Source organism: Pistacia vera, unplaced genomic scaffold (genome assembly GCF_008641045.1).
Source record: "Pistacia vera cultivar Batoury unplaced genomic scaffold, PisVer_v2 Contig857, whole genome shotgun sequence".
Lineage (NCBI taxonomy): Eukaryota > Viridiplantae > Streptophyta > Magnoliopsida > Sapindales > Anacardiaceae > Pistacia > Pistacia vera.
Window position 1 is genome coordinate 145,960 of NW_022196731.1, and position 13,993 is coordinate 159,952.

A 13,993-nucleotide genomic window follows, 5' to 3' on the forward strand; every position below is an offset into this window, starting at 1 on the left:
GTTGAGTTTTAGGAGTGGGTTCTCATCATATTCTTATGATTTTTTTTTTAATTATCCTCAAGTACTTATTTTTTAACCGTGAGAATAATTTGGGCTCCGTTTGGTTCAAAATTTGGGGGTTTTGGGAAAAGTTTTTTGAAAAAAGTTAAAAAAAAGTTGAATTGGGCGGGTATTACGATGTAGAATTTATAAATTAATAAAATACCCTTTATGTTTGTTTTTTACAAAATACCCCCCTATAATGAAACATTAACAGTTAACAAAAATACCCATAATCCACCCTCAAACACCCCCAGCCGGCGACCACCACCGGAGGTGGCCGGAGTCGCCTTATGGGCGCATGACCGGTTGGATCTTGCCGGTCATGCGTCGCTATGGCTTTTTCCGGCCAGATCCACTGTGGATCTGGCCGGAAAAGGCCAGATCTACGGTCAGAGTGTTACGGCCAAAGATCTGGCCTTTTCCAGCCAGATCCACGGTGGATCTGGCCGAAAAAGGCTAGATCGGCGCACTACGGCCAGATTCAGCCGGTAGTGCGCCATCCTACCAGATTCCGGCCATTTTCCGGTAGTGGTGGCCGGAATCTGGTAAATGTGGATTGTTGGGGTGTTTTTTTAATTTAAAAAAAAATATTTAGGGGTATTTATATAAATTAATAAATTTAGAGGGTTTAAAAAAAATTAAATAATATTGAAAATAGTATTCCCAAAAATGAGAGATTTTGGGTATTTTACTGTTTAACTTTTTTGGGAATACCAAGAGTAGTATTCCCAATCTTGAACCAAACGGAGCCTTGGTTTTGAGGGTGTTTTGAATTGGTATTTGATGTGAATTGTACAAGTTTTACTCTATTTTAATGATTCGTTTAGAAGTGATTTTATTTGGAAGTGCTTTTAAACTATTGAAAGCACTTGAAAATAATATCCAAAAATACTTTTATAAAAGTGATGTGTGGAAAACTTTGTTTGGTCGGAAAGTATCCAGTATTGCTTCCGGGAATACCACTAATAGATGCTTTTTCAAAAGTGGTTTTTGAAACTGTTTTCAAGTGAGTAAATACAAGTTTTGGTATTAACAATTCAATAATAATAATAATGTCAAGTCGTTAACATGTTAAGAAAATTGGGTTAAAAAAAGTTGGTTGAAATTTGAAGGTTAAAGGCCCAATAGGAGTTAAAGGAATCATAAGTTGGCTGTTTGATTAACTATTGATTGATTGGTTGGTTGATAAGAGTCTTAATCAGTTGCATGTTACCAACTCTTAAGTCTTGACTGCCATTTGTATTTTGTAACAATTTTCACTCACCCAGCTCATTTGTCCTTATTATACAAAATTCTAAATTGTTTTTAATTTAAATAACATTATATTGATGTGAATCTAAAATGAAATAGAATAGGTATCTACTATCTAACCATCAAAGTTTTTATTCAATCAATAGTTTTAAGATCTTAGACGATTAGTTAAGATATGCGTAAATTGGTCCAAACACACCAATTATCGGAGAAAAAAACAAAAACAAAAAAAAAAAAAAAAAAAAAAAAAAAAAAAAAGAGGATGGGTATCTTGTATTTAATATTATCATTGTTTTTTTCATCAAATCTTCCATTGATCTCACCACCTTAAGCTTGACCACACTCTTTGAATTTCATATCAACAAACAAACAATTTGATTCTTTCTCTATGAAATATGTTAATAGTTAAAGTATTAGAATAATATTACCAGCTAAAGTTAATGGATCCCCGAGGTAAAGTTAGTTGCTGACCTTACTGTAAGGTAAAAATGGAATTATCATTTTATTATTAAAGTACTTGTGCAAAATTAACACATACTAAATCAATATTCCAAATTTTATAATGTCAGTTGTTGTGACAAAATTATAAATTAAGATAACCCACAAAAGAAAAAAAAAATATTTGAAATAATAATAATATAAAAAAATAAAATTTTATTAGACCAATCTAAATTTTAATTTTGATAATAAATTGGTTAATTTTTTTTTTCTTTTTTATAACTGAGGTGTCTAAGCCAACTTAGGTTCACCTCAACTAATCTTCAAATGAGCTATCTCATAGCAACCAATTGTTATAGCCCCTAAATTGGTTAACTTTATTACACCAAGATTATAGAATCAAATTCAACATAGCTGAATTACGTTTTCTTACACTATTTTTTGCAGAATGATAGTTTGTTACCCCTTGTTTTAAAAAGAATTTGGGGTTTGATTATATTGGATATTTTTTATTCATTGTATGTGAAATTGGAAAAAATGATAAATTTTCATAGTATTAAAGATTTTGAATAATTTGTCATTGTTAACTAGGAAATATCTTAAAATTTCAAGAGTAAATGCTTTACGGTTAGTTTAGTCATTACACCATATGACGTACTTCATTGATAACAATATGACAACGTAGGGTGGCAATTAACTTTTTTGCAAAAGATAGGAGTCAAATATAATTGGGCCAATACAAATATACAGTGAAACCCTATGAAATTAAATTATCAACACCTATAACAGGTAATGTTACTGCCATAACAATACCCTATTATACATAAATAAAGAGTAAACGACATGTTCCCACCCGAGGATTAGCAAAATTCAAGGTCAGTATCCATGGTTTCATTTGTTCCAGATTCTCACCCTTAAAACAACATCATTTTGTTTATTTAATAGTTAAAAGGCTAAAATAGTCTTTACAATAATTTGAAATTAAAATGTCAAATAACCTCAGTTCTCAAATCCCTCAACCATGTGTGAACAACTCTTGCACTCGATCTTGTCGTTTTCCATAAGAATTAGACTTCACTGACACCACCATCAGCTTCAGCACCCTCACATTACCAAAAGCCCTCTGTTTTTTGACTATTTGACCTATTCGATCGTCAGCACCATTAGGGTTAGGATTCAGTCGTTCTTCGTCATATTTTGGCCGTTTCCTGCAACCAAAATCGAATTGGTCACCACCTATTCAACCAACGGCTCCAACTCTTCAAAACCATTGTATCCGCTTCAACCGTTCAATCGTCGTTTGTCAGCACTGTTAGGGTTAGGATTCAATCATTCTTTGTCAAATTCTTACTGTTTTCGGTTGCCAAAATCGAATTGGTCACCACCACTACAACCAGCAGCTCCAGCTCTTCAAAACCCCCATATCCCCTTCAACCAATCACTCACCTTTTCAATCGATCACTCACCTTTCGCCAATCTTGTTAGGGTTAGGATTCGATCATTCTTCACCAAATTCTGGCCATTTCCAACGTCCAAAATAGAATTGGTCACCACCACTGCAACCAGTGGCTCCAACACTTCAAAACCCCTATATCCCCTTCAACCGTTCAATCGTCGTTCGCTGGCGGTGAGGTTAGTGTTCTCCTTTGCGATTTTTGGTGAACTGGGTAATTTTGATGATTGATTCAGAGAATTGATTGGTTTTTGAGAGTTCTGGGGGAGTGTTTGTTTGATTTGATTGGTTTTCAACATTTCTTGTGTTGGGTTGATTTGCTTCATGGTGGGTGTTGTTTTTGGAGAGGTGGGTGGGGGCTTGTGGGTGTTGCTTTGTAGAGTAGGCCGATTGTGATGGTAGTTTGGATGGGGTGGGTTTGGAATGGAGTGGTTTGGCCGGCTATGGTGCTGGTTTGGAATGGGTGGTGGTGGTTGTTTGGCTAGCTATTGGTGTTGGTGGTTTGGGATGGGGTGGTTTAGCCAATTGTGGTGGCGATTTGGGATGGGGTGGTTTGGAATACGCTACAGTGGCGGTTTCGGATAAGGTGGTTTATAATAGGTTGTGGTGGTGGTTTGGACTTTGGAATATGTGAAGGGTAGTTTGGTAATAAGACATCTCAGAACCCAACCATGACTGAAGACGTTCATTTAAGGGTAAGAATATAGTATTTATGAAACCAAGGGCAGCTTCGATAAACCTTAGGGTGGGAACATGTCGTTTACTAATAAATAAAAGAATTAAAAAAAAAAAAAAAATTCGTTTCAGTTTAAATGGAGATGAGATATAAATAGAGGAATATCCATAATCAACAATTAAACACCTTCTCTTTCTCTTCTTAGACTTTCGTCTCTTTCTTTATCTCTCTCTAGCGTTCGATGAGAGAGTTACAAAGAGATAAAGAAACACACACAACAAACTACCATTCACAGGTGCTTCTTCTCTTCTATATACGCTGTCTTTACCTTCGCCTTTTTATATTCCTATAATCTTGTTTTTCTCATTTTTTTGCCGAAAATTATAGATAACAGAGTCCCACCGATCATTCAAAAGAATGTATTGCGTTTTGGATTTGTGGGTATGAATTGTTAGTCAATTCGACCTCAAATGAGTTATTCTGGAATAAAAAAAAAAAAATTAATTTTTTGTGTTGGAACGAGCAAATTTGTTTAATTGATGCATGGATCCGTCTTGAGAATCGTGCGAATTATGTTTTTGTTTTTGTTTTTTTTTCCCAAATTCTGTGGTGAAAATTGTTTCCTTCCGATTATTTTTTATCTGGGTATTTATTTATTTATGCGGGTGTTTTATTATTATTATTTTTTTGTTCGTGCAAATTCACAAGCTTGAAGTTCCGTATTTCTAATCCTAAGAATCACTTTTGACGTCTACTTTTCCAAAATCAACGTTCTCTTCTTTTTTATTTGTTCTTTTTTCTTCTTTGCAGGTTTATTTTGTAATGGATTTTAATTTTTATGTAGTGTTTGCTAATTTGTTTTTAGGTTAGAATTTGATGGATACCAATAATTGGAGGCCTACTTCTCAAGGCGGAGAACCCGTCATGGACACTAGTGATTGGAGAAATCACTTGCAGCCTGATTCACGACAAAGAATTGTCAACAAGATGTAAGTGCCTTTTTTTCTTTTTCTCCCTGCAATTAATCTGTTGCTTAAAAAACACTCTCAGTTTTGCAATTTGCCTTGGAAACTCTTGGATCCTATAGCCGATTGTGGTGATTTGTATGGTTATTGAAGTTCTTATAAATCAACCAAAAAAAGAAAGAAAGAAAAGGGCCAGAAGTCGGTCACCAGTTAGTGAGACCACCATAAACGACTCTTTATCCACTGTTGACAAGTTGTTTGTCAAGTTGAGCTTGTGAACATTGAGAATTGAAGCATGGATCAGCTAGCAGATAGGGGGCCAGTCTGTGGATTACGAATATAAAACTTGGGTAACAAATTCATCTGATAGGGTTTAATGCATTCTGTCATTGTGGACTACTACTTCATTTTTAATAATGTTACTACATGAGAATACATTATTGTCTCAAAAATATGGTTTGGACTACCATCCTAAGTGAGCTATAGAGAAATACCAGGTCAATGATAACAAAAGAGGTTTCTTGCTTAACAGTCCCTTATCATTAATGTCTACTTGTATTGAGTTAAGATGGAAACCAGGGAGTGTGAAAGATATTCCACTGCAATTAAAAGGATTTAAGGTATTTTAAAATGGCATGTCTTGATCTAGATATTGATGTGTCACCATCTTGCTCGTGGTGGAGTTATTGTTCTAGAATTATGTGGTCTCATGTGATGATAAACATGGCTTATGTCATTATTAAGTCCATTCTTTTGAACATCAGGAGATATTTATTTACTCCAAATTCTTTTCCATGGAGGATCATGATCACTCCACTTGGCTAATATCTACTCTCTTTTTTCTGGCGGCAACATTATGAGTTTGAAACTAAATTGTATTATAAATAGGAAGCTGAAAATAATTTGAGTCATTGAGTTAGCATATGACTGTTAGTTTAACAAGTTGCTTTGAAAGAATATTCCTATTTCGCTACTAATATTTGTGGGCATAGCACCTAAAATTTCATTCTCAACAGTGATTGTACAAACATTCCTTGGTTCTTTTCGGTATGAAAGGCTAAGCTGTCATGAAATATACGGTTTTTATTTAAATAAGTTATGGAAAATTAAGGTTAGTTTCAAGTTGGTGCTTTCGCAAAAATTTCTTTCATGGTTCGGTTGTTACATTACATTATGGATTACCAAGTAAGGGTTTTCTTAGTAAGAACAATACTTGCATGATCAGCAACTCACTTATGTTTTTTTCTGTGCAGTATGGATACACTGAAGAGGCATCTTCCTTTTTCCGGTCAAGAGGGATTGAATGAACTCAAGAAAATTGCTGGAAGGTTTGAGGAGAAGATATATACTGCTGCAACAAGTCAGGTAAAAATTTTATCTGAGTTATATAATGTTCATCAATCTATAGATATGCCATGGAGCTTTTGCCTCTCATCATACCATGGAGCTTTCCAAGGAAGATTTTCTTACCATATTGAACCTTTGTCATCTTATTTGTTAGTTTTTTAGATCATTTCTTTTATTTGTTTATTTGTTTCTTTATGTCTAATAGTGCATTCGCACCATTACGTCAATTTTTTTTTTTTTTAATTTTTTTTTTTTTTTTTGGTGTGTGTGAGAGATTTTGGAATTTAAAGTACTATGAGATTTGAAATTTTTTATTTATCTCAAATTTCAGTCAGATTATTTGCGGAAAATATCTTTGAAGATGCTTTCAATGGAGTCAAAATCTCAAAATCCTATGCCTAATTCTTTGCCACCCAATGCCACTGGTAATAGCAACAAACCGCCGGATCAAGGTGATAACATTCTTCAGAGTTCTTCTCTTAAGACATTGAAAACTTCACTTGCAATTTGGTCTATTCCATCATGCTTCTTGGCTGGTAGAGTTGGTTAAATCTATTCAAACATGTCATGAATGCATGAATTATCATCTCAATTATAGTAATCCAATTAATAATCTACAGCTTTTAGATATTGATGACATGCTTTGTGTTTTGAGAAGGACACAAGGTGTCGTGCATCAAACTTGTCCCAAAAATGTTCGTACCCTGGAAACGACAATGTATATTTTAAAGTTTGGAAGTATTTTTTATTGGCAAGATGCAACCAAAAGCTTAAGGTATTAAGTAGATACCATACTAGATGTTACACTCAATGGATTTAGGGTAGTTTAACATATTAAACATGTATTATTCACTATAACTGATTGTTTATTCCTTGTGTAGAATACATAGATTCTGTGTTGATAAAAAAAATAACAAGATGCACAACATCTTTGGCAGTATGAAATTGCACATGCCATTTAAAAAGATAATTGATTCCCTAGAGTGACTTGTTAAGTTCCCAAATCGGGAGGGCTGTGTAATTTGGCCAAACCATAGGGTAGGGGTAGGTGAAATAAAATTCCATTATTTTCTTCTCCCTTCCTCCTCTTCTCTGCCCCCGCCGCAAAAACAAATGAAATTTCACCCTTTTAATGGTGGATTTCCTTGTCTATTCTTAATCCATGTCTGGAAATTTTTGAAAATTTTCCACAGACATACATTATCCCACCCAAATATGATTTTTGTATTAAAATTCTTTGATTTCATCAAAATCAGTAAATGACAAGTATGTATGCAACTGACACCAATGGATATGTCGATATAGACTAGTATGTCTGTAATCTTGTGTTTGGATATATTCCAAATTGGTGTGTTCCTTCACTTCTAGAGTTGCTTATATTGAGACGTGGTTTGAATTTAAATTTTTAAGTGTGTGAGTTGACGCCTCAACAGCTTTACCTTTTAATCTTGGCATTTACACCTCATGATTAACCATGCAGTGGAAGAAAATCTTTATAATTCGTTGTGACCTTCTTTTCTCTTACTCAAGACTTTGTAATTTATCCGGTTGAGTGTCTAGGGATTATGGTATATGTGGTTGATTGTGAGAAGCAGTAAATTTGTTTTGTCATCTTTCTTGTGGGAAGAGTGCATAAATGCTGTCTTTGTATTTATTCTTGTTGTGGGAGAAATTGATGCTCTAATGTTTTTGTTGGACTAATGGTTTTCTGGTGAACCCTTGCCAAAGCGGAAACACATAGCTTTATTAAGGATGTCAAATCCACAGACAAGAAATCCCAAAGGGAACTCAAAAATATATCGATAAACCATGAGTTGCTTGTAACATAACAACCCTTTTTATAGTTGACCATTCCTGATACTACTCAAATAAGATAAATACAATTCCTTAGTAACCAAAGTTCCTCGTTAAAGAAGAAGAAGAAATAATATTCAATTAGGAAAACCAAGTTTAACTAATCTAAGTTGACCTAAACTATGAAACTTAATTAATATAGGAAAATAATTATGACTCTAAACAAGAAAAGTAAAATAACTAAAACTCATCCTACATCAACCCTATTTCATTATACTCCTTGGTTCATTTATATCATATAAATTGCCTATTTGCCTGTGATTTGATATCTGTGTTCCTGTCCATCCTCTGTCACATTTGGCTAATGCTATTGGAAATTTAGGTGGCGTGCATGATTTCTTCATCTCATTTGGAGTGTTTTCTGATCATTTAACTGTATGGTACATGAATAATAATAATTTTCCTTTTGCTAGAGACGTGGTGACCTGAGTCTGACTCATGTTTCTCTCAATTATTTTTCCTTGTAATTAGTTCCCATTTAACTTACATGTACACAATTTTTATAATGTTAGCATCTCTAGATTCCACAGCCCAGACTGGACAAGCAAATGGGGGTGATTGGCAAGAGGAGGTCTATCAAAAGGTACTTTGTTTGTCATGTCCCTTAGATGAAGTTTACTTATAATACTTGAAAGAAAATATTGAAGGTGTGGACATAGGTTTTTATAGGGTTGAAATTTTGGATTGGAAATAACCAGTCCATATGGCATGACTGTAGTAGCTAGCACAACAGGAATAACCAATTAGAACAAGGATTTTACCATTGTGAAAGAATTCTCAATAACTCATGATTGTATATGCAACTACTATTATTTTTTGAAAAAAATGATGAATCTAACAATGATGTCTTGCAAAATTTTTACTTTGCAGATTAAAGCCATGAAGGACATGTATTTTCCCGAATTAAATGATATGTATAACAAAATTGCTACTAAATTGCAGCAGGTAAATGATTCGTTTTTGTATATTTCCTTGAAAATTAATGCCTAACCATATTCTTTACTGGGATTTCATCTTAGCTCTGGAGTTAATAGCATGCATCTTTAGGTGTCATTTGCTAATCAATTTTAACTCACCTGTTTTTTTTAGTACATCTTTTACTTTTCTCTTTAAAGGAAGAAAACAAATATCTTTTTTACCAACATGTTGGCTCAAACATTTTGTTAATTTGTTATTTGTTCCATTTATTGGATTCTGGTTCTTACCCTGTAAACTGGTGTTCTCTCTGCTTGCCAGCATGATTCTCTTCCTCAACAACCAAAGTCGGGGCAACTTGAGAAGCTGAAAATTTTTAAGACTATGGTGGAGCGTATTATAACATTCTTACAGGTGTCCAAAAGTGACATCTCACCTAATTTTAGGGAAAACCTGGGTTCCTACGAGAAGCAGATTATCAATTTTATAAATACAAATAGGCCCAGGAAGCCTGTTTCTTCACTGCAGCCAGGGCAACTTTCCCCACCTCATATGCATTCCATGCAGCAGCCACAGTCACAACTTACTCAAGTTCAGCCCCATGACAATCAAATGAACCCACAGATGCAATCAATGAGCTTACAAGGTTCTGTTGGAACAATGCCACGGAACAATATGACAAATATGCATCATAATTTTATGTCTTCTATGTCGGGGGTCTCAGCAGCATCACAAAACATGTTAAATTCCTTGCAGCCAGGTTCCAATTTGGATTCAGGACAAGGAAATTCACTGAACTCATTGCATCAGGTTTCTGTTGGATCTCTACAACAAAATTCTGTGGGTACTTCTCAACAGGCAAACATGAATATTTTGTCATCACAATGTGGAGTTAATATGCTGCCGTCAAATATTAATCCCCTCCAGTCAAATTCAAATATGCTACAACACCAGCATGTGAAACAGGAGCAGGAACAAATTCTGCAGTCCCAACAGCTCAAACAACAAATGCAACAGCTCCACATACTGCATCAAATGATGCAGAAGCAACGGCTAATGGAACAGCAACAGCAGCAGCAGTTGCACCAGCAAGCAAAGCAGCAGCTGCCGGGGCAGATGCAGACGCATCAAATGCCACAGCTGCATCAGATGAATGATGTGATTGACATGAAGGTGCGACAGGGGATGGGTGTCAATCCTGGGGTCTTTCAGCAACATCTTCCATCGAGCCAATGCTCAGTCTATCCCCATCAGCAGATGAAACCGGAAGCTACATTTCCTATTTCTTCTCCCCAAATGGTTCAGGCTGCATCCCCTCAAATGCCCCAACATTCTTCTCCGCAGGTCGACCAGCAGAATCTGCTTTCATCACTCACAAAAACTGGAACCCCCTTGCAATCTGCAAGCTCTCCTTTTGTCGTGCCATCTCCTTCAACACCTTTGGCACCCTCGCCCATGCCTGAGGATTCTGATAAACCAATTTCTGGTATTTCCTCACAAGCAAATGCTGGAAATATCGCACATCAACTGAATTCTAATACACAAGCAGCAGCAATGTCTGTTGCAATTGGCACTCCTGGGATATCAGCAGCACCTTTGCTTGCTGAGTTTACTGGTCCAGATGGCACTCATGGTAAGTCCTTGACAACCGTTTCAGGCAAGTCCAGTGCTACAGAGCAGCTTCTTGTCCACTCTGAATCTAAATCCATCTCAAATACCATTTTGTTTATCTTGGTGTTCAAATGACCTTTTTAATACTGTTACCTGCTTTCATGGTTATGTTTCTGGGATGTTTTATCCCTCTTAAGTTGGTTGGTATATCTTATTCTTTCTTTGGTTTTCCTATTTTAAATAGGGGCTGGCATGCAAAACCAAGGGCAATCACTTCTTATCCCATTGTCAGCTAATCAGTCTCAGCCATGCCAACAGCTGTTCTCCCAGTACATTCAGAATAACATGACATCAACTGGACTTCCGGGTTCTTCTGGATTGCCGTTTTTGCTTCCTTCTGTCTCTGGTTTAACAAAGACTCCAATCCCCAGTGTTGTAAACCAAAATTCCACCATGCAAACTATATCTGGTGTTTCACAAGACACATCACCTTCAATGGGACAAGGGGTGCCCTCCAACCTCTTTGCCAATTCTCAGAGGGAAATGCAAGCAATGCTACAGGTTCTTCCCCAGCTGCAACAACACCAATCGCAGAACCCACAACAGCATATACCGTCAAAAGCTGCCTTCACAAAACCAGCAGCACCTATAACACTGCCGTCAATGATGCCTTCACAAAAACAGCAGCAGCAGCTAATGGGGCGACTTTCAAAAGCTGCAAACATGCTGCAGAATCAGTTGATTGGCCAACAATATAGTGTTGGAGATATTGAGCAGCAACTACACCAGCGGTTGCTAGGACGGAAGAGTAATCTTCCAAAACTGCAGCAGCAGATAAATCATGCTCTGATATTTTGTGTATTCATTGTTTCTGTACTGTTGTGGTTCCTTTATCTCGTATGAACTTTATATGCTTGCGATTTGTTTTCTATATTGCTGTCAATTCCACTGTAATAATTTGCATATGCGATCGCAGTTTTTCTTATAATATTGGAATTTCCTTTTTATTGCATGATTGTTCATTTCATTTGGAGTGTTCTTTGATCATTGAACTCTATGCCACGTGTATAAGTATAATGCAGAGCCTGATTCATGGTATGAGTTAATTGTCCTTGGTATTAATTCCCATTTAACTTAAGTTTACCCAATTTCGATCAGTTAAGCTTCTTTGGCTTGCCTAGTCCAGGCAAGACATGCAATTGCGGGTGATTGGTACCAAAAGGTTTTTTGTCAAGTTCCTTGCTGAAGTTTACTTGGGATATAATATGGAAGATACAGTCAACCAGAAACTATGAATATAACATTGTAAAACCCCAAGAGGTTGGCCCAAGTATAGTTGAGGTGCCCGGACTCTAATCCGAACATCCGGGTCATCAAAAATAAAAAAGTAACATTATGAAAGAATTCCAGCAACATATTCTTATGATTTTTTTTTTTTTTTAAATTATCCTCAAGTACTTATTTTTTAACAGTGAGAATAATTTGATTTTAGGGTGTTTTGAATTGGTATTTGATGTGAATTGTACAAGTTTTACTCTATTTTAATGATTTGTTTAGAAGTGATTTTATTTGGAAGTGCTTTTAAACTATTAAAAGCACTTAAAAATAATATCCAAAAATACTTTTATAAAAGTGATGTGTGGAAAACTTTGTTTGGTCGGAAAGTATCAGGATTGCTTCCAGGAATACAACTAATAGATGCTTTTTCAAAAGTGGTTTTTGAAATTGTTTTCAAGTGAATAAATACAAGTTATGGTATTAATAATTCAATAATAATAATAATAATGTCAAGTCTTTAGCATGTTAAGAAAAATGGGTTTAAAAAAATTGATTGAAATTGGAAGGTTAAAGGGCCCAACAGGAGCTAAAAGAATCCTAAGTTGGGTGTTTGATTAATTAATGAATGATTGATTGATTGATTAGAGTTAACTCCCATTTGTTAACCATTTTCACCTACCAATCTCATTTGTCCTTATTATACAAAATTCTAAATTATTTTTAATTTAAATAACATTATATTATTGTGAATGTAAAATGAAATGAAATAGGTATCTACTATCTAGGCATTAGAGTTTTGACTCATCTCAAATCTTAGAAGATTATTTGAGGTATGCGTAAACTGGCCCAAACACACCAATTATCCGAGGAAAAAAAAAAAAAAGAGGATGAGTATCTTGTATTTAATATTATCATTGTTTTTTTCATCAAATCTTCCATTGATCTCACCACCTTAAGCTTGACCACACTCTTTGAATTTCATATCAACAAACAAACAATTTGATTCTTTCTCTATGAAATATGTTAATAGTTAAAGTATTAGAATAATATTACCAGTTAAATTTATTGAATCCGAGGTAAAGTTAGTCGCTGAACCCAGTGGCGAACCCAGGATTTTTGTCCAGGGGAGGCCCCCTCGCTTTGCCATTGNCCTATATCATGGACTCAAACAACTATTTCAAGTTGAATATTAGTTTTAATATTTCTTTTAATTTAAAATTAAGATAATTTCTAATGCCCCTGCAACTCTCATGATCGTCCTTGGCCCGTGGGGATGGAGTCACTCCCATATTAATTTTTCATAGAATTAATATAATTATATCTAATCTTAACATGCCCTCGACCTAGCCTCGAAAAAACCCAGACCTGGCCTGCGCCCATCCCAAAAATCTCAGAGCTCATAAAACTCTTCAACTTTACATTTTTTTAAATAATCTCACTAGCACTGATACGATGATAATCGAAACTGCAACAATTAACATCCCTTTCCTTCAAATTCTTGTAAACAAATATCATTAAATAATTAAACACACACACACACACATATATATAGAGTAAAACCTCTATATAGTGATACTCTATATAGGAATAAACTCTACATAATCATAAAAAATTCTAGTCCCAATTTGGGATAGTTATAAATAAGAATAAATTCTATATTGTAATAAGTTATAATTTTTCTAATTTTCGCCTTAAGGAAAGTTGCCTCTACATAGTAATAATTATCTGTATCTTACAAAAAAATATATGTTATGTAAAATTAAAGGTTTAAAATGAAATAAAATATTTATTTAAAATTGTTTGGGACAATGATTTATATTTTAGAGTTGTTATCACATCTTTTACCTTACGAGTACGTAATAGCTCGTTAGCATGTATACTTTTTTGTTGAAGCCAAAATATTTTTAGTCTCTCAAGCATTTTTAGAGCTTCATGACACAAGATTTTTTGTGTTTCCATACTATTATCTTTAGGATTATTTCATTTCTCTTCTTGTCTAATTGCAACAATGATTTCTCCTTTGGTTAAAGTATACACGATTTGTTGCTCATTTGGATAATTGAAGAAGACATTTTTATCCATTCGATTAGTATAGTGAATCTGTCGGATCTGATCACTCAATTCTATATTGACTCTTTTATTCTCTTCATCCACTTCATTTGT

The 13,993-nt window shown here is 34.8% G+C and overlaps 1 protein-coding gene across 1 annotated transcript in view; it reads left to right on the forward strand.

Annotated features, from left to right (window-relative positions):
• The window catches only part of LOC116118719 (mediator of RNA polymerase II transcription subunit 15a-like), a 32,985-nt gene extending 21,421 nt beyond the window's left edge, over nt 1-11,564 (forward strand). The window contains exons 3-8 of the mRNA XM_031404690.1: nt 6,079-6,190; nt 6,504-6,624; nt 8,539-8,609; nt 8,897-8,971; nt 9,263-10,598; nt 10,797-11,564. Coding sequence (XP_031260550.1) covers nt 6,079-6,190; nt 6,504-6,624; nt 8,539-8,609; nt 8,897-8,971; nt 9,263-10,598; nt 10,797-11,455 — 2,374 coding nt within the window. The 3' untranslated portion in view covers nt 11,456-11,564. The remainder of the gene's footprint in view (nt 1-6,078; nt 6,191-6,503; nt 6,625-8,538; nt 8,610-8,896; nt 8,972-9,262; nt 10,599-10,796) is intronic.
• The last annotated feature ends 2,429 nt before the right edge of the window (nt 11,565-13,993 follow it).